Source organism: Gopherus evgoodei, chromosome 4 (genome assembly GCF_007399415.2).
Source record: "Gopherus evgoodei ecotype Sinaloan lineage chromosome 4, rGopEvg1_v1.p, whole genome shotgun sequence".
Classification (NCBI taxonomy): domain Eukaryota; kingdom Metazoa; phylum Chordata; order Testudines; family Testudinidae; genus Gopherus; species Gopherus evgoodei.
Genome location: NC_044325.1, coordinates 108,323,115 through 108,343,699, shown reverse-complemented (window position 1 = coordinate 108,343,699; position 20,585 = coordinate 108,323,115). Strand labels below are relative to the sequence as shown.

The window sequence follows — 20,585 nt, the reverse complement described above, 5'->3', positions numbered from 1 at the left end:
GAGTAGCATTTGATCCTTAGTCAACAGAACTATTCCTCCAAAACAGACCTCAGAATTCCACAATCAAACTGAACTAATTTATCAAGCAGAGACATTTGAAGAATGCCTCCATCCAGGACCAAATCCTGTTGTCCTTACAGCTTACCCATTCCTTAGAAGAATTCTCTGTTATTCAGTGGAATTCACCCTGCAAGATGGGGAGTAGCCTGATGGGAAAGAGGAATCTTAAAATAACTCTCTTGTCATTCATCCGTACATTTTCAAAACATTGGCCAAGTTTTTTGCATTAAAGTTTCCATTGACTTGAGTGGGAATTGTATAACAGACTGAGCAGATCTCGCTTTGAAAATTGAGGGCTGAAATGAAGCCTGATAAACAAAATGATTTTAAGAAATCTCGTTAAATGGAAATGTGCATTAATTATCTAGGGCCTGATTCTTTCCCCCCAACCTCACATTCAGTAATACTTGACTGCATGATTACTCCCCATTGAAAGTACTCAATGGAATTAGTACTACTAAATGTCAGAGTGAACCAGGCCCTTTATAAGTAACAAGGATGAAGAGAAATTAGATAGGTTGGTTGATCTTTATTTACAGGAAAAAAATTAATGTCTGCTTTGGCACTTTTCTTTCTTCTTTTTTTTTTTAATTCTTTTATTTTTTGCAGCCACAAGAGATGTTTAAAAGGATGGTGGTTTACAATTCATCATTTAGATCTAACAAAAAACAAGTAAAATAACACTTTCCCTCTTTGTGTGGTATTTTTTTTGTTTTGACTGTTCATAGATGATAACCGTGTCTTTTTCTCTCTTCTTTTTTGTTGACCAACTTTTCAGACCAAAGATGCACTACTGCCCTAATGCATGGAAACTATTAGTCTTTATAATATTTCAGTGTGTGCATGTGTTCACCTAAACAGATGCTAAATATAGAGAATGAGAAGAGAGTAGATACCATAGGACAAATTCTCTCTTCAGCTACTCACGTACTCACTGCTAGTTTTAGGGTAGTTGGGCATCTATAACCAAGGCCAGAATATAAAAAAATAATCAATTGTCTGAGCAGTGCTGGTTGTTTCTCTTTGTTTCGCACTCTGCTTGTTGTGCCATCTGTTGTAATAGGTGTATTATTTTCCAGAGCATTATTATTGATTGACTAGTTTTTTTAACTGAAATCACAGGAACTGGAGATGGAAAAGAGCTGTTAAATCATCTAGTCCAACCCTTTTCCAATACAGGATTGGTCCCCATGATACTACTTCTAGTGCTTCTGTCCAGTTTCAAATAAACCAAGTGATGAGGTTCCCTTGGAAAGCTATTGTGTGGTGTAATACAGCTTGGTCACATTTCACCATGATGAAATAATACTGGTCATTGCTTAACATGAGGGGGAAAAAAAATTCTTTGCTGTTAAATGTGCCAAGTCATGTACAAGCACCTTTACTATTGCCAGTTATGTTGGATTCGTTACCATGTTCTGTGGAACATCAGTAGAGCATGACCGTGCAATTGTTTGAATTCAGAGCCAGCAGTGAAGAGCAAATCATAACTGTTTTCTTTGATTTTATTAGCTTTGTGCCTTTCGTGACATTTATTTTAACATGGGTTTTTTTAAAAAGTGAAGGGTTTAATAGATTTTTTTTTTTAAGAACAATCCAGTTTCAATGCAATATACTAGATATCGGGAAACTAAAAATTATTGATGATGGAAAAATTTACGCTATACATAATATATTCTCAGATAAATGGAGACTTAGTATTGTATGCATTAGATTCAGAGCTGCTGTGTTTTTGTAAGCGCTGTCAAATTAATAAACAATTTGAATAGCTGTGAAATGTGACAAATCCCTTCAGTCCACAGGCAGCAGGACAATCATGCACTGACAAATAAGATTAAATCTCTGGTTAAAATGCACTTTTCTGTTTTATTACTCCTCTCCAGATATGATATTGACTAGAAAAATGGAGAATGAATTAGAATTAAACAGCATATTCTTTGAGGGTGGACATGTTTTAATCATTAGTATTTTCCCTTGTGGTTTTTAAGATTCTCTGATAATCAGACTAGTAACATGTGAAACATTGGCCCAGATCCTGCAATTGGATCCATATGGATGGACCTCTGCAGCCATGCAGAGCACCAGTGACTTGAGTGGGGCTCCACAAGGTTGCAAAGATCTACTTGTAAAAATACAGTTTTGGATGAGCAAGGAATACTGGATTGGTCTCAGACAACAAGAAGTGGGATTCTGGAGCTGATTGCTACTGAATGATATTATACTCTGCTTGTATAACGTTAGCATATTCAGAAAACCTATTCATTTATTTTTACTTTATTTTAGTTCTCCCTGGTTGTTTTGGCATTTTTTATTTATTTGTTGTTATTTTTTTTAATTGCTTGGTTGCTGCTAAATATGTAGGATGGGATTTCAGTGGCCAACTCCCTCGGCTTAGCCCCTTTGCAACTTTTAACCTTATGCTTCGTCTAGAAATCTATGCAAATGGCTGCTTGGGCTATCAAATATATAGTATTACTGGAGTCATTCTGTTCATAGTTACATGCATTCAATCCCAAGAACCCAAAGTGGGGTTGCATGGTTAGTAAATGAACAGACTTTGACCACCTACCCTCCAGTAGAGCTGGGCAACATTTTTGGACTAATAATTTATTCACTGAGAAACACAGTTTTGGGTCATCACAACTATTTGCAAATTGTGTCAAGTTTGCAGAATAGTTTTGAGCGAACCAAAAAAAGTCCAACTTAGTAATGTTGAAGTGAAACTTTTCATTTTGATTTTCAGGCATTTTGATGAAAGGAAAGGAGGATTAGATTCAGCAAATGTGAGTGGTGGGAATGAATGATTATAAATTGCTGCTGTGAATAGCAGTGGATAGTCAACAGGCTAGGCAAAGAGAGTGAGAATAATTCTACAGGCTGGTAGTTAAGGGATTCACCTAGGCTGTGGGAGGCACAAGTTCAATTCCATGCTGCAATGACTCTTTAATTCCTTCTGAAAAGTGGAACAGTTTCAAGAGGAGAGATTGAAAAAGTCCATCCCAGAATATCCCATAGCCCAGTGGTGAGGGCACAGTCCTGTGGTGTCGAAAGACCCAAGCTGAAATCCCTTCTCCACATCAGGTGTAGGGGGAGGGGGAGAATTGAACCCAGGTGTCCCACATTTGAGGTGAGTGCCCCAATCGCCAGGCCTATAAAGAAGGCACCACCACCTCCTTCTTCTTATCCAGCAATCTTGTGAATCTACTTCTCCTTTTCTCTCTTTTTTTGGTCAAAATGCCTGAAATTGAAACAATTGGTTTTGAATGAAGCATTTTGTTTTGACTTGAGGCATTTTTGACTTTTCAGCTGACCTAGAATTTTTGAAAAGTGTCTGTTTCAGTTGACCCAAAACAAAACTTTTAAAATATTTTTGGAATTGCCTATGAACCAAAAAAATCCACGCTTTATTCATTCTATCTTCTAGTCCCATGAGAGGTGATGAGTCTCTTCCCCAGAGAGGCACTCCTGTAACCTAAGGGCAAGATTGGGCCTTTGGTTTCTTTTTCATCTGGTTTTGCCACGTGACTGAAATATTAGCCCTCTCCTGAATGTGCAGTGTTTAGAGCACTGAATATACTATAAATGACTGTGGTGCCATTTGTCCTGGCAAGATTTAATATATTTCGAAGAATGTATGGCATTTGTGTGCTTATTGGATCCAGATTATGTTCTCTTTTTGTTCCAGGGTATCTATGTACCTACATATTTATGCTGTTGTTTAAAATATATTTTCCCAAGAAATTTTTCTTCAGGGGCAACATCTGGTTTTCAAGAAGTTGACCTTTGACTATGGAAGGTCAGGTGACTTGACCTCGGTTACATAATGAAGCAGTAGTTCTGACCAAATTAGAACTCCTTGCTCAAGGGTTTTTGCTCCAACACTATGGTTGCCTAGACCAACCTTACCTCCTAAAATCATATAGATAAATGAACTATTTAAAATCAGTTGTTCACCTGGATCAGTCTGGTTTCCATTTTCATTGTAAAATTTACAATAATTAAAATATAATCATAATGTTAATTTATCAAGTATCTAACATGCTGTCTAGGTGCGTGAATACAACGTTAAGGGTGAAATCCTAGCTGCATTGAAATCTATGGCAAATCTCCCATTGACTTCAGTGGGGTCAGGATTTTATCTCCTAAGATTTTAATTAAACATGCTTAGTACTGAGTGAGTTGGCTAATTGTTAACTAAAAGATTTATCAAGACCTCCTCTTAGCCCGTTCACCAAAAGGGGTCTTAAACCCCTATGCATCATCCTGTCAGGGAAAAGGTATAATAATGGACAGGGTCTGAAGGGCTAACTCTCTCAGAGCAGTGGGAGCAGAGTCGAGTGCTGGAATTGCAGAGTGAGAAGCACTGGTGCCATGGGCTCTGTGTGAGAAGCACTGCTAAACAAGAGAGCAGTCACAATAGCTGAGTCTGGAGTATTCTTCAGATGCAGTCCTGAGCATAGCATACTGCAGTAATTCACGCTGGGGGTGAAAAAGGCCTGTATGACTCTGGTAAAGTCAGGGGCAGCTCCAGGCCCCAGCACGCCAAGCGCGTGCTTGGGGTGGCAAGCCGCAGGGGGGTGCTCTGCTGGTCGCTGTGAGGGTGGCAGGCAGGCTGCCTTCGGCAGCTTGCCTGCGGAGGGTCCGCTGGTCCCGCAGCTTCAGCGGACTTCCCGCAGGCCCACAGGCAAGCCACCAAAGGCAGCCTGCCTGCCGTGCTTGGGGCGGCAAAATGCCTAGAGCCGCCCCTGGGTAAAGTCCATGCCCCAGAGGAAAGATCACAATTGCTTTGACAGATTCAGATGGACAAAATCACTTTTAGTTACTGCTGCAACTTGGGCATTTAAGAGCAGCCGAGAAGACAATGGGCACAACATAATGCTCCTCTTGTTAATAAAAGGTGGAGAAACCTTTGCTTCTGCTAGACATTTGGATAGCCAGGAGACTCTGTCACCTGTATTCAGTGAAACAGAGACTGAGTCTGAGGGTAGATGGAGAGGCCAAGCCAGACCAATGAGACTGATATTAAGCTTGGCACCCCTGGCGTGTGCCTAGTATCCCTTCACCTATCGTGTCAATGATTGAAGGACCCAGACTCCCACAATCAATCTTTCTGTCCCCAAGTGTCCATAGCCCCAAATTATGGCAGCTTAAAATGGCGACGGAAGTGCTGCTGCTGCCAGAGCTGGATGCACAAGCAAGACTCTCCAAGCTGCAAAAGTTATCAATACAGCGACACCCCCCCTTCCAAACAGAATTAATGCCGAACTTTCATAAACCTCAACCCCCTACCCACGCTGCTCACCAGCAGCTCCCAGAATACCCTAAAGAATGTCTCACCTTCTTGAGATGAGATAATCACAAACAACCACCTTCCCACACATGTTTCTTACCCCCCTAATGCTGTGCTTAAGGTAATGGGCTTGGGCCTGAAAGCTAAAAAGGCAGAGGATCCCTTAAAAATTTAAAATAAACCCATCTCAACATAACTCTCACTTCACCACCACATCCAACATAAACAAACCCAGAACCAGACCCATCTCCAATCCCACAGCATCTTCCTCCATACTTTAACACCATCCCCACCAATGTATCATGCACGTAAAACCAAAAATTATCAAACATCTATTTCTATTAATAGTCACAGTGACTTTGGTGATGGTAGGGAAGAATGGAGCAGCTTTGTAAAGGACTCAGCCCCGTGCATACTGAGCCACTGTGACTGACAATAGAGCACCAGATTCTGCCACCCTTAGTCAGGCCAAGCAGTGCCTTACTCTGTGAGCAGTCCCATCACAGATACTACTCTGAGAGCGAAGGAGGTAGAAAATGGCTCACAATGCTGACCATATGGGGCCAAATCCTGAGAGGTGCTGAGGGGTTGGTCAGCCCCCTCACCCCGCCAATTCCTATTATCTTCATCAACTCTCCAAATGTGGCCTATAATCTTACCAACTCAAATTGTCATCCTGAACACCCTCTTCTGGCCCTCAAACAAGCCCCTAACGTCTCTGAGGCCATCATCAAAAGCAAGCTCCCCACAGACCAGGACACACCAACTCAAGGCAGCACAAGACCTGCAAGAACAACAGATGCAAAACTTGTAGACATCTCTCCACTGCTACAATGATCAACACCCCCCACAACACACCTTTCAACATCTATGGTCCTACACATGTGGTGTACTTCATCCAGTGCATGAAATTCCCCAGTAACAACTGTGTGTGCAAAAAGATATTACCTCACCCACCTGGTCTAACATCCTATAATAAGGATATTAAATATCTATGTCAGGAGGAATATCAGCTACCTGCATGTCTTTCTCCACGTTACGTTCTAACCATCTTTTGTAGTTTAGAGTAGTTTTCTCACTAGTAATTTTGGTGGAATTTTGTGTGTGTGATCTGAATATAATTAAACACTTATTTATTTTCAGGGCTTCCAGAAGTATGTGGAAGATTTTGACCCCTATACAATGGTAAGGAGAAGATTTAATTATGCCACAGAGGTTAAGATTAAATGATGTGGGGAAACATAGGGTTACATACTATCCTTGTAAAAGTAGCAAAGAGTCCTCTGGCACCTTATAGACTAACAGATGTTCTGGAGCATGAGCTTTCATGGGTGAATACCCACTTCGTCGGATGCATGTAGTGGAAATTTCCAGGAACAGGTATATATATGCAAGCAAGAATCAGGCTAGAGATAATGAGGTTAGTTCAATCAGGGAGGATGAGGCCTTCTTCTAGCAGCTGAGGTGTTAAAACCAAGAGAGGAGAAACTGGTTTTGGCTTGCCAACTACATGAATGGCTTGCCAACTACAAAACCAGTTTCTCCTCCCTTAGTTTTCACACCTCAGTTGCTAGAAGAGGGCCTCATCCTCCCTGATTGAACTAACCTCGTTATCTCTAGCCTGCTTCTTGCTTGCATATATATATACCTGCCCCTGGAAATTTCCACTACATGCATCTGACGAAGTGGGTATTCACCCACGAAAGCTCATGCTCCAAAATGTCTGTTGGTCTATAAGGTGCCACAGGACTCTTTGGTACTTTTACAGATCCAGACTAACACGGCTACCCCTCTGATACTTGATACTATCCTTGGTTTGTGATGTGCCTGTAGAGCTCCCTTTGAGACCAGAGGTAGTTCAGCTAAGGAAGCAGATTGTCCTCAATGGACTAGTGTTCTGTTCTTCTCAGAGCTCTGATTTAGAAGAGGTGCAAACCTTCCCTTGTAAACTACATGCTTCATCTGAATGATTTCATGCAGCTGCTTTGTAAAGGTGGAAATGACTAACTGATGTGTCTTTTGATAGTTTTCAGCAGATCAGATCATGGGAAAAGATGTGCGGCTGTTACGTATTAAAAAGGTAACCCCTGTAATTGAGTTGAGACATTTTGTGGATCTGGTGAGCTCCTGATTTTTCAGAGTACATGGGGCACATGATTATATTGTTACTGTCTACCCTTGCTGAATCTCCTGTCCATCACAGCATTGGGACTTCCCTCTGACAAATGACAGGAGATTTGGGTGGTGAAGGGAGGGAAACACTAGTGCTTCCCCACTGCAACCTTCTCCTGCACCTGCTCCCTGCTAACTCTCCCCACGACTTCCTCAATAGCATTATGTTTTCATGTTTCTCCGAAACACCTAGGACTCAGAGGGGTATACAGAACAAAGCCCACACACAGGTCAGGGGACCCCTACAAGCCTAGTCTTTATTAAGAGCCTAATTCTGCCCAGTTCTGAGTGTACTCACCACATAGTTGCTGCTCACCACCTTGCAGAGTCAAGCCCTGTGACTAATCCAGATGCTAACTATGTGTCATTTTTGAGCTGATATGTTTCCCTAGCCCTTCTTCGTGCACCCAGATCATGAAATGAGAAGACTTGAGTGGAAAGAGCAAACAGTGGTCACAAAGTGATCACAAAGCAGCACACTTACTATTGGAGACATGTACCTATGAAAAAAATGCTAAAACCAATCTTGTGTGATACACAAAAGAACGATGTGTACAAATGACAAGTTAGAAAGCAGTCAGTACTGATTCCAGCTCCCTCATGCTAACACTAGGGAGAACATTTTCAAAAGTGAGTGAGTTTTGAAAATGGGACTTTGACTTAGAAGCTTCTGAAACTTTTATTTCTGAGCTAACCAGAAGCATGGACCCCAGTTTGGTAAGTTACTTAAGTGTATGCCTAATTTTAAGCACGACTAGTTCCGTTGACTTGGAACTACACTTGTGCTTATAGTTAGGTGCATGCTGAAGGATGTTCCTTGCTGAATCAGAGCCATAAGGAGGTTGAAAACTCAAATTCCTCAAGCCACACTCCCATTCCTGTACCCCCACTTTACAGTTCACACCAGATGAATTCTTAATCAGGAAAAACATTAGTTTCCTTAACTCTTATTAAGTAGACAGTAATGGTAACGTCTAGACAATGTAATTATAGGATCTTAGGACCAATTTACATTAGAATTAGGTCGACGTAAGGAAGCTTATGTTGACATGACTCTCTAAATGTCTACACTACAATGTTCCTCCCACCAATTTAATTCACCTGCTATGCCAACCTAAGAACTCCATGAGAGGTGTAGTGCTTAGGTCAATGTAGTTATGTCGATGCTGCCTTTGATGGCAGGGCTCCAGCTGTCAATGCCCCATGTCAGTCAGTGCAAGCACTCTTGGTGATGTGCACCACCAATAGAAAGAGTAGAGTATGAACATGAACAGCCGTTTGAATTATTGTGCTCAACCTAAGTCGAATTAATTGTGTGGTATAGATATGCCCTTAGATAGCAGTGGGGTTGGCATACTATAAAATCTATGAATCACTGCAGGTTTGCATCTCCTTCTCACAGCTACCTCTTCTTCCCACTTCAAAACTTCATGTTTTTTACACTTCATGTAAAAAGTCACCACAGTATTTAATGCTAACAAAAATAAATCTGAATTTGTTTATTATTTAGTTGTAACACTAGATTTTAAGTCAATCTAGGTAACTTGCACAGTTCAAACTCTCTAAAAAGATAAACTATTTTTTCCTGATTTTCTTCTTTTGCTAAAAGCATGTTCAAATTGTAATGAGTCATACATTTTTATTTCAATAATGTGACATTGTTTTGTTTTATTGCTGTTATTTCACCATTTCAATATAACACTGGTCATTCTTGGACCTCTTTGATTGAAATAACATGGAAGTATTATGTCCATTATCTTATATGAACTAGTTTGATGCTGACCAAGATTATCAAAAGGGATTAAGTGATTTTGGGTGCTGAACTTCAGACACCTTAAAGAGGCCTGAGTTTCCAAAGATGCTTAGAATCAAGCCTTTCCTATGTCTCAAAGTGCCCACTCGAAGAATGAGACACTCAAAATCACTGAGCACTTGTTAAAACCTTGATCACTGATACTACCACAGAATACACCATGGACCTGATCCTGCAACTATTATGTGTTCACTGTAAGGGTGGAAGGATCAGGCACCTACTGATTGTGATGTCTGTCTGTAGCATATTCTGAACTAAAACGTTTTCTTTAATAGGAAGGACGATTAGATCTTGCAGTAGAGGGAGGCATTGATTCCCCAATTGGAAAAATAGTAGTGTCTGTTATCTATGAGGGTGGTGCCGCAGACAAACACGGTGAGTACCCTGGGGAAAGTCAGAAGGATTTTGAACCTGGTTCTAAAGCACTTCATCTGTTAGCCTCCCAAGTTTACGCTTTCTTCCTGACTGGCTGATGCCTGTAAGCACCAGAGAAATATCTGAGGCAGATTAAGTCCCCAAGAGTTTCATGTTCAGAGCCGCTTCAGAACTAGGCCCTTCATTTGGGAGTTGGTGTGGCTTACAGTAAAAAATAATTGGAATTGGCCAGATTTTCTGGCAGGTTTCCACTAAGTATAAAGAAAAAGCCACAGCTGTTGTCATTTTAGCAGCAGCAGCCTAAGGCCAGTAATTGGGAAGAGGAGAAAGATGGAGAGCTACTTTATTATTAACAGCCCAGTTCTGTCACCCTTGCAGTGTAAGTCATCACCATTCAAACAAGGGTGACAGAGTCTGGCCCCAGATGATTATTTCGAGAATGATGTTAATGCGAGTTCTGAGTGCAAAGGGCCTACAAGGCAGACAAAGACTAATCGAAAAATATTATCATTCCCATTTTAGAGAACAGGGACTGAAGCACAGAACAATTGTAACTTATCCAGCATCACACAGGAAGTCTGTGGCCTTAGCTACCATATGGTGGGCTGGGTGCATAGCAGTGGCAGATCATTGCTGGGAGAGCTCCTTGGGTGGGAAGTTAAATTTACAAAATCTCTGGTTTGTTTTTTTTTAATTCTTGTGAGGATCAGAGAACAGGGCAGTTCAGAGATAACACTTAGGACTTGTCTTCACTATCATGCTGCAGCGGCACTGATGTAGCACATTTGGGAAAGATGCACTATTTCAGCAGGAAAGCATTCTCCCATCGACGTAATTACTCCACCTTAGTGAGGGGCGGAAGCGATGTTGGCGGGAGAGCGTCTCCCACCGACATGGCGCAATGTAGACACCACTTTATATCAATGTAACTTACATCATGGGGGGGGTCACACCCCTGAGCGACATATATTACAGCAACTTAAGCAGTAGTGTAGACAAGCCCTTAGTCTTCTGTTCCATATGTAATTCACTCTCTAGTTCCTAAGAATGCCCCTGATCCTGCAAAACAATCCTGCAGGCATGAGAATCTGGGTGTAAATGAGGGGAAAATGTAGCTAAGTACCTAATACCTTTGGCTTCCCTGTTTAAGAGAATTCACTGTCAGCAAGTTTCAAAGCCACTGTGGTGGCTAGGAACCCATTTCCATAGTTAAGGACCTACCTGCCATCTGTACCTTTGAAACTTTCCCCCTTAATATTACCATAGTGTGTTCATAACCAGAGACTGATTAGCCCTTATTGGCCACAACCAACAGAAGAATGTTATGCTCGCTGCCCCAGCACCTAAAGCTTCCACTTATTTTCATTTACAACAAGCCACCTTCTCTGCACTACTGCAATGTACATCTAGGAAAGATTTCAGGCTAATTTACATAGGGATGTTTGTTGAATGTGTGTGAAGAAGCAGCATCTGGGAGAGAAGTCTGTGACAGAAATGATGTTGCTGCTATGGTATTTTTGCTTCACCAGGAGGCATCGTGAAAGGGGATGAAATAATGGCTGTGAATGGCAAGATTTTAGTTGATGTGACGCTGACAGAAGCCCAGACAACTCTAGCCAAAGCCTGGAATGTGGGTGGGGTAAGTGAATGGGTGTTTTCCCCCTAAGAAGTACTCAGCAGCCACACAAGTTGCTTGGTTTAAATATATTCTGCTCTGGGCAGTTCATGGTAAGTCTTTCCAAGATGTTAACATTGAAAATGAATTGGGAATTGTCAAGGACTTTATCACAGCATCATAGTTTTATCTAATCCTTCACAAGGGATGCACAAAAAACTAGTGTTTTAGCTACAGTGAGAATCTTCTAAACAAGGATGATATCACCTAATAAAATTGCCCAGTGCAGGGTATAAATGATCATCCTAAGAGTCTGATACACAGCAGTGGAGAAAATATTTGTTGATTTTGGGATGTAATTCAGAATTAACCAGCTTGTTAAAACACTCCTTAGACTTCTGAGACTGACTTCAGCCAGTATTAAATAGATCTTTTTCCTGTTGCCCTTTTCCCTCCTAGCAATGGATTCCTCCATGACTCTTCTCATGATATTGCCATGTTGGTACAGTAGCCTTCCCTCTGCACCTCCTGCTGTGTGGAGTAACCTCTCAATAGATCTCTGACTCATCAACTTTCCACCTATGAAGTTGCTTGGATGTGTCTGAGGGCAGAGTTTGTCCCTTTTATGCTTAATCCTGATCTGGTTGAAGCTCTCTGTGAAAGTTCCACTTTCAAAGGGTCATGTAACGAGAGAGAGAATTACTTGGCTGCTTAAGTCTCTCCTAACCAGGGCCGGCTCCAGGCCCCAGCGCTCCAAGACGTTCTTGGGGCGGCATGCCGCGAGGGGCGCTCTGCTGGTTGCCGAGAGGGCGGCAGGCGGCTCCGGTGGACCTCCCACAGACATCCCTGCAGAGGGTTCACTAGTCCCGCGGCTCCGGTGGAGCATCCGAAGGGACGCCTGTGGGAGATCCACCGGAGCCGCAAGACCAGTGAGCAGCAGAGCGCCCCCCACGGCATGCCACCGTGCTTGGAGCAGCGAAATGGCTAGAGCCGGCCCTGCTCCTAACGATAATACATTCTTTTTACAGGATTGGATTGACTTAGTCATTGCAGTGTCTCCTCCAAAGGAATATGATGATGAAATGTAAGTGTATACATTCTGTTTCCCCAGCAGTTAAACAGCTAGTAACAACAGACTGGCTAGTTTGCTTTTTAACATACAGATAACATTACTAAGGAATGTTTGTCTATTTTAACTGTTACTGTAATCCACATGCCCTTCTGTATTCATGGTCATTAACTGCCTTCCTCATAGATGTTATTATACACTATAACAGTGGTTCCCAAACTTGTTCAGCTGCTTGTGCAGGGAAAGCGCCTGGCAGGCCGGTACAGTTTGTTTACATGCCATGTCCACAGATTTGGCTGATTGCGGCTCCCACTGGCCGCAGTTCGCTGCTCCAGGCCAATGGAAGCTGCTAGAAGCGGCGGCCAGTATGTCCCTCTGCCTGCGCGACATCCCACAGCTCCCATTGGCCTGAAGCAGTGAACTGTAGCCACTGGGAGCTGCGATCGGCCAAACCTGTGGACACGGCAGATACACAAACCAGCCCGGCCTGCCAGGGGCTTTCTCTGCACAAGCGGCAGAACAAGTTTGGGAACCACTGCGCTATAAACTTCCTTCTTCAAGCATGAGGATTTAATTATTTCTTATTGGACTGCAACTACTATACTTGGCTAATTAAATTAATTAGTCACTTGGGGGGAATTTTCAGAAGTGCCTTAATCCCATTTTCAAAAGCAACTGGGGCATTCACTGAGACTACGGGGGGTATGTCTACATTTTGAGCTGGAAGGTATAAATGCCACCTTGAGGAAATATAGTGCGCTAGCACTAATTGAGCTATTGCACTCAAAACAGAGCATAGCCAGAACGGCATAAGTGGCAGGAAGGACTAGCTGCCCCAAATACATGCCTAGCACCTTGGACGGGTACGTACTCAGGGTGGCTAACCCCTCTCACCACTTTGGCTGTGCTCTATTTTTAATAGGTCTCTCTCCTTGAGCTGGAATTTGACCTCCATTGTATGCCAGGTCTTAGAACAAATTTTGAAAGAGAGAGCAATTAAAGACTTAGAGGTCAATGGTAACTGGGATAAAATACACCATGGTTTTACAAAAGGTAGATCATGCCAGATCAACCTAATCTCCTTCTTTGAGAAGAGAACGGATTTTTTTAGATAAAGGAAACGCAAGAGATCTAATCTACCTGGACTTCAGTAAAGCATTTGATACGGTTCAGAGTGTAGACATTTCCTTAGGCTCCCAAGTACCTTAGTGAATATTACAAATATCTAAAACAATGAGATCATGCAAAACAAATTGGTAGATTCAATTAAGCAAAGGACCAGGTGAGTTAAAACCAAATGGACACATTATATTGATACCAGTTGTTTTATTTCAGACAGATATTTTCAAAAACAGAGCTTTGTTTTCTAACTTGCCTCAGGGAGACATATTTGCAGATGTACCTATGCCAAATGCACTGGTAATGGGAAGTTATATAATTCTTATTAAGCCTGATTTCCCATTGCCTGCAGGGATCCAGATCCTCAGATGGTGTAAATCACAGTAGTTGCACTGACGTAAGTGGAACTACACTGCTTTACACCAGCTGGTTTCTGGATCTGACCCAGAAACTGTAGTAAAAATGTTTAATACCTATACGCATACCAGCAAGCAATGAAATAACTTTCATCATTATTGTGTGTTTTCATATCCTGTACATTTAGCCCTACTATTCCCTCATCAACAATCAGTCCCAACACAAACAGAAAGGGTTTTGAAAGCAGTGCAGCTGTGTACAGACAAGGGTATCTCCTGCAGCTTTAGCCACTGCAGTGGTGAATAGCCAGATTTGGGTTGATACATACTGTTTCATTGTGAGGATGCATTGTTTCCAAAGCATGTGCATGCCTGTGCATTGCATGCTTCAGCCTGTCTTCTTACCTGGATCTCGCATGGTATATTGGTGTGTCCTTTGTGCTTTAGCCTTGTCTGATTTTGTATTAGTGATCATAATTGAATTAATAATTATTATTATTTATATTACGGCAGCAACTAAAGGCAATAATAAGGATTAGGACCACACTGTACAGGGATATAATAAGAGAAAGTAGCACACACATTTGGGCCTTTCTCTGGGAGGGGATTAGAATTAACTTGTCAAAGTAACAAAAAAAAATTATATTGCTTTAGCTCCTTTTTGATATGCTAAGCAAAACGTGTCTGGTTACATGTATCTGTTTTAGGCACTTGTGGAGCACCAATCACTGTACTATCTTCCAAAAATTAGTAGGGCATTTTTTAAAAAATATTTTACATTAGAGGTGTAGGACAAAAGGTTACATGTTGTTTACACATGTGAATTGTTACACATTACTAGTTTACATAAGATAAGACAAATTGTACAGCACCACTGGCTTGGAGATGCTCATGAATATCTGGGAGCAGAATTTGGCCATATCGCATGACCAGATTCTCCTCTGATGTAGATCAGCATGGTTCCATTGACTTCAGTGGCGCTACACTGGTTTACGCCAGCTGTAGATTTGGCCCTGGGTGGGTGACTGGCAGTTTTCACTGTTCTTGCCTGACATGCATTTTGTCAGATCAGCACATTTAGAGGGCCAAACTTTCAGATGTGCTGAGCATCTCAACTCCAGCTGAAGTCAGTAGGAGTTGTAAGTGCTCTGAAGCCATAAAAATCAGATCCTTAATCTATATTGAAAACTGACAGTGTTTAAGTGCATAACTTCAAGATTTGCATAGTTATCAGCATTTGTGAGCATGTGCATGTTTTATGGGAAAACAGATCAAGAAGTGTAGGGATAAAAGGAGAACAGCTAAAAGCCCAGCAGAACAAAGAACCATGCAAAGAAAATTAAAATCAATAGTAAAAGGTTCTTTAGTCATATAAGTAAAAAGAAAACCTGGAAAGAAATGGGACCTCTAAGCACTGAGGACAGGATGGAGATTGAAGATAATCTCTGTGTGGCCTAATATTCAGTGGGAGTTAGGCACCTAAATACCTTTTGAGGGTCTGGGCCGAGATCACTATAGAGACCCAGGAGTCAGTAACTGACTAAATCTAAGGGGAAACTGAGACACTAGCAGGGTCCACTGCCTGGTCTGGAGGGACCTAGTTACCCTTACTCAGGGCTGTTCCTAAAGACACACTCTAGCCCTATGCAGATTTAGTTTTTATCTGAGATTATGAGTGTGACAGTCCATTTAACTGACTAATAGTAATATCCGAGATAGTGGCTTATCTAACATCCCATAAAATAACGTATCTAAGTAAACCAGTTACAAGCAGGTTCATCTGGCAGAGGCAGGTATAGTGGGATTTGATGGAGCTACAGTTCTTTCCATCAGAAAAATTCTACCTTACCTAAACGAAGAGTTGCATTCTATGTGTATTGATGGCAGCAAACAAGTTCCCTCAGCAACCAGACATAATGCTTCCTGCTGAAGGAAACTGTTTTTCTATCTAATATGTCCGTCACCCTAGTTAAATGCCTGTTGTACAATCAGACCCTCCAGGGTTCTGTTACAGTAAACTGGAGCTCATATTTGTTTGGCATCAGTGTGATTCCCAGCACATTTGATTGTTGTTTGTGTATCATGGTGCCTCTCCTGATTTTTTTTTCCTCTTGGTCTTTGGAATAGTTATCATTCTTTCCACCACAAAACAAATACTTGTACGTATGCACACACACATATAGTTTGATCCTGTCAGTTCTGAGTGCTCTCGTGCCCCAGTGATGTCCTCAGAAAGGGCACACTTACTTGCAAGATTGGATCCTCACCCACACAGACATGGGAGAGCCTACTGTTACACAGGCAGTTGTGAAAACAATTACATGAATAATATCTCAGCCCCACTTTTCTTATTTTAGGAATTTATAGTTATTTAGGCAACTAAATTTACTACTCCCATAAGTCCAAAGAACAAGAGTTACTATTAGAGCTGTTGATTAATTTCAGTTAACTCATGTGATTAAATCCAGAAAAATTAATCACATTTAATCAGTTTTAATCGCACTGTTAAACAATAGAATACCAATTGAAATGTATTAAATATTTTTGGATGTTTTTCTACGCTTTCAAATATATTGATTTCACTTACAACACAGTATACAGAATAGACAATGCTCACTTTATATTGTTATATTTTATTACAAATATTTGCACTGTAAAAATGGCAAACTAAATAAACAGTATTTTTCAATTCACCTCATACAAGTACTGTAGTGCAATCTCTTTATTGGGAAAGTAAAACTTACAAATGTAGATTTTTTTTGTTTGTTTGTTAAATAACTGCACTTAAAAAGACAATAATGCAGAACTTTAGAGCCTACAAGTCCACTCAGTCCTACTTCTCGTTCAGCCAATCACTGAGACAAACAAGTTTGTTTACATTTAAGGGAGATAATGCTGCCCACTTCTTATTTACAATTTTATCAGAAAGTGAGAACAGGCGTTTGCATGGGACTTCTGTAGCTGACATTGCAAGGTATTTATGTGCCAGATATGCTAAACATTTGTATGCCCCTTCATGCTTCAGCCACTGTTCCAGAGGCTATGCTTCCATGCTGATGACACTCGTTAAAAAAAAGCCTTAATTAAATTTGTGACTGAACTCCTTAGAGAAGAATTATATGTCTCCAGCTCTATTTTACTCACATTCTGCCATACATTTCATGTTCTAGCAGTCTCAGATGATGACTCAGTACATGTTGTTCATTTTAAGAACACTTTCACTGAAGATTTGACAAAATGCAAAGAAGGTCCCAATATGTGATTTCTAAGGAGAGATACAGCACCCGACCCAAGGTTTAAGAACCTGAAGTGCCTTCCAAAATCTGAGCGGGATGAGATGTGGAGCATCCTTTCAGATGTCTTAAGAGAGCAACATATTGATGTGGAAACCACAGAACCTGAACCACCAAAAAAGAAAACCAATCTTCTGCTGGTGGCATCTGACTCAGATGATGAAAATGAACATGCGTCGGTCCGCACTGCTTTGGACTGTTAGCAGCATGGACGCATGTCCTCTGGAATGGTGATTGAAGCATGAAAGAACATATTAATATTAAGCGCAGCTGTCATGTAAATATCTTGTGACGCTGGCTACAACAGTGCCATGCAAACACCTGTTGTCACTTTCAGGTGACATTGTGAACAAGAAGCAGGTAGCATTATCTCCTGCAAACGTAAACTTGTTTGTGTGAGCGATTGGCTGAACAAGAAGTAGGACTGAGTGGACTTGTGGGCTCTAAAGTTTTATATTGTTAAATTTTTGAATGCAGTTATTTTTGTACATAATTCTACATTTGTAAGTTCAACTTTCATGATAAAGAGATGGCACTACACTATTTGTATTAAGAAAATTGAAAAACACTGTCTTTTGTTTTTTACAGTGCAAATATTTTATAATAAAAAATAAATCTGAGCACTGTACACTTTGTATTCTGTATTATAATTGAAATCAATATTTTTGAAAATGTAGAAAACATCCAAAAATATCTAGATAAATGGTATTCTATTATTGTTTAACAGTGTGATTAATCATGATTGATTAATTTTTAATCGCTTGACAGACCTAGTTGAAATTCATATTATACCTTGGTGTGCCTGTCAACAACTATTCATGTCTCTTTGCCTTTTTATTGCGGGCCAGTTTCTATTACTCTGCTGCCATTCAGTGATTGTCCCAAGAATTATCCTTAACTGCTTCTCAAACTCAGTTTATAGTGCAAACTTTTTGTATGCTTTTCATTCATGGTTTCTCTAAATATGATTACAGCCCCTAGAAGGACTGAGATAAGACTTCTCTTGTAGGTCTGCATGAAGATTTTGTGGTCATTCTCTCCGTGGTTAGATAAAATGCAAGCCAAAATCAGCCAGTTGTGATTTCATGATTTTATGTGGTGCTTATCACAAAGTCCTAAAGATGCATTCTAGCTAATTGTTTCTTTTCTATTGCAGGACATTTTTTTAAAGTAAAGAAGGTAAAGCTGGAGAAACTAAGTCTGTGCCCTGAAGAAAGCTGCCGATTCATAAATATCAAATCAATAATTTTGCAAAATCTACTTTTATATGAGAGAAATATGATTTTAGACTGTACAGAGAATTCAATTGGACTAGAGAGAAACCTCATATTTAGACTCTTTGGGCAACTTACGTAATTTCATGCTCTTCCCATAGATCCAAAGCAACATGTGGTTATAGGAGAAAGATAATTTCTGAGAAATGTTGCCAATGCAAAATAGTTTATTCTATAAAATCTATTTTTCTGTAAGATTTAGGGGCCAAATTTTGAAAACTGGCCTCCAAAAGTGCACCTGCAGTTTGCCTAGAAATGTACATCAGGATGCACAGATGGGAGGTTGAAAATCATATACTTTCTCTCAAGCAGCTTCATAAGTCAGCTTGGAGGGGGCTGACTGGCATTTGTACCCTATATATTGTATTTTTCTAATGAGGTCTGAGGTGTCAGTGTTTGTAACTCCTGTTAACATTAATAGAGATTATCCTCGTAAATCAATCAGAGCTCAATTCTGCCTCCCTTACATACACACAGTGAAATTCACCACTGTGCAGAAGACCTAGACCAGTGGTGGGCGAACCACAGCCACTGGGAGCTGTGGGCGGCCACGTAAAAGTAAACAAACTGGCAGCCTACCAGTGGATTACCCTGACAGGCCGCATGCTGCCCACCACTGACCTAAACTGATTTTGAATGCTTGGGGAGGAGCTTAAATGGTGCAAAGAATTTATGCTGATTCTCTGTACAGAGGTAGGTTTCATCCATTGCATAATACCTTAGTCAGCAAGGATTCCCATTGAGGTCAATGCACTTGTTCAGAATGAGGTACGACAGCCTGAGTATTGGTAGCAGATCAAGCCCTCAGGTATCAATGGGTGAAGAGACCCAGTTAAGGATACCCTTACTCATGTGATTAGTACCCAATGAGACTATTAATGTTAAGGGTGCAGGATCAGACCCAAAATACAACCTCATATTATTAATGACTCAATGTCTTACAGTTAACTAATATTAGATTATAGTAACTAATGTGATTTTAAAAGAAATTGTCTGATAAAATTGTACTTTTTAGAACTTGTTCTGAATCTTTTAAAGCCATTGAACATTTCTTGCAGTAAAAGTTCATCTTGCCTTCCTTAGATTACCCTAAATAACAACATGCACAGAGATCTAAGCAGTTTTTAATTTCACAGACATTTTAACTACAAGAAAATCAAGCAGAAACTAACAGATTTTATTTCTCAATCAAATACTTTCTTAAATAAGTGCAAAATCTTATCATATTCAAGCACCCAGTAGATGTTAATAACACAGAAGGCCTGATCCTTGGCAGGTAAATTGGTTTAGCTCTCTTACTGAATCAGCCCCTATATCATCTAAATATTCCATTACATCAGATTTCAAACATAAAGACATTACATATATTCATATCTGTATATTGCATGTCATGTTGTCTTTAGGTTATTCCTTTCTAATGTACTAAGAGCTGAAGCCCATGGTTTACACACGCTAGAAATTTTATCTGCTCAAGGCATATGGGATCGGGCCCTAAATGTATAACATGACAAAATAACAAAGTATTAATTTCAAATTGAATCATAATGGTGTACCACTATGTGCACTGATTATCTTTAAGTGTGAGCTGATCTCTTTTTGGTTTCACATGCAGTAATCTATCAGTAAACCAGTTTATGTATCTGGGTAGGATACATGTTAAAATCACTCTCTTACAAATAAATAGCGCAAGAATAAAATTGATTGTGCCAAACACAAGAACTCCTATTTCTTTTTTTGGACACATGTCTTGGGGGTATAATAGCAGATAATAGCAATCTGCTGAGGACACAGTTTTTCCAAGCCAATCTGGAATAACGAGCTTCTTTGCAGCAAAACAAAAACGCTTCAGGGGGCTGGAGGGAAAGTTGTTGATGGATAGATGGAGCTATTGCTGGTCTGAGCAGCAGTAACCCTCTCCCAGATTTTCAGATATGCCCAGTTGCTTGGGGACATGCTACAGAGTTCACCTGCTCCCTTCCCAGAGATGTAGAGTCCCTACCAAATGGAATAACCTAAGCACATCAAAATAGGGCCAAGGAGGGAGAATGCAACACAGCATGTTCCCTCTTCTGCTCTGGCTCCCCACTTGCCACATGTTGCTTCCCTCTGCACTGTCTAGTGAAAAGTATCATGCAACCTAGTGATCCTA

The 20,585-nt window shown here is 40.7% G+C and overlaps 1 protein-coding gene across 1 annotated transcript in view; it reads left to right on the top strand.

Annotated features, from left to right (window-relative positions):
• Nucleotides 1-20,117, top strand: part of USH1C (USH1 protein network component harmonin) — a 106,478-nt gene extending 86,361 nt beyond the window's left edge. The window contains exons 16-21 of the mRNA XM_030560498.1: nt 6,494-6,535; nt 7,377-7,430; nt 9,611-9,710; nt 11,240-11,349; nt 12,354-12,409; nt 18,319-20,117. Of these exons, the coding sequence (XP_030416358.1) occupies nt 6,494-6,535; nt 7,377-7,430; nt 9,611-9,710; nt 11,240-11,349; nt 12,354-12,409; nt 18,319-18,331 (375 nt within the window). The 3' untranslated portion in view covers nt 18,332-20,117. The remainder of the gene's footprint in view (nt 1-6,493; nt 6,536-7,376; nt 7,431-9,610; nt 9,711-11,239; nt 11,350-12,353; nt 12,410-18,318) is intronic.
• The last annotated feature ends 468 nt before the right edge of the window (nt 20,118-20,585 follow it).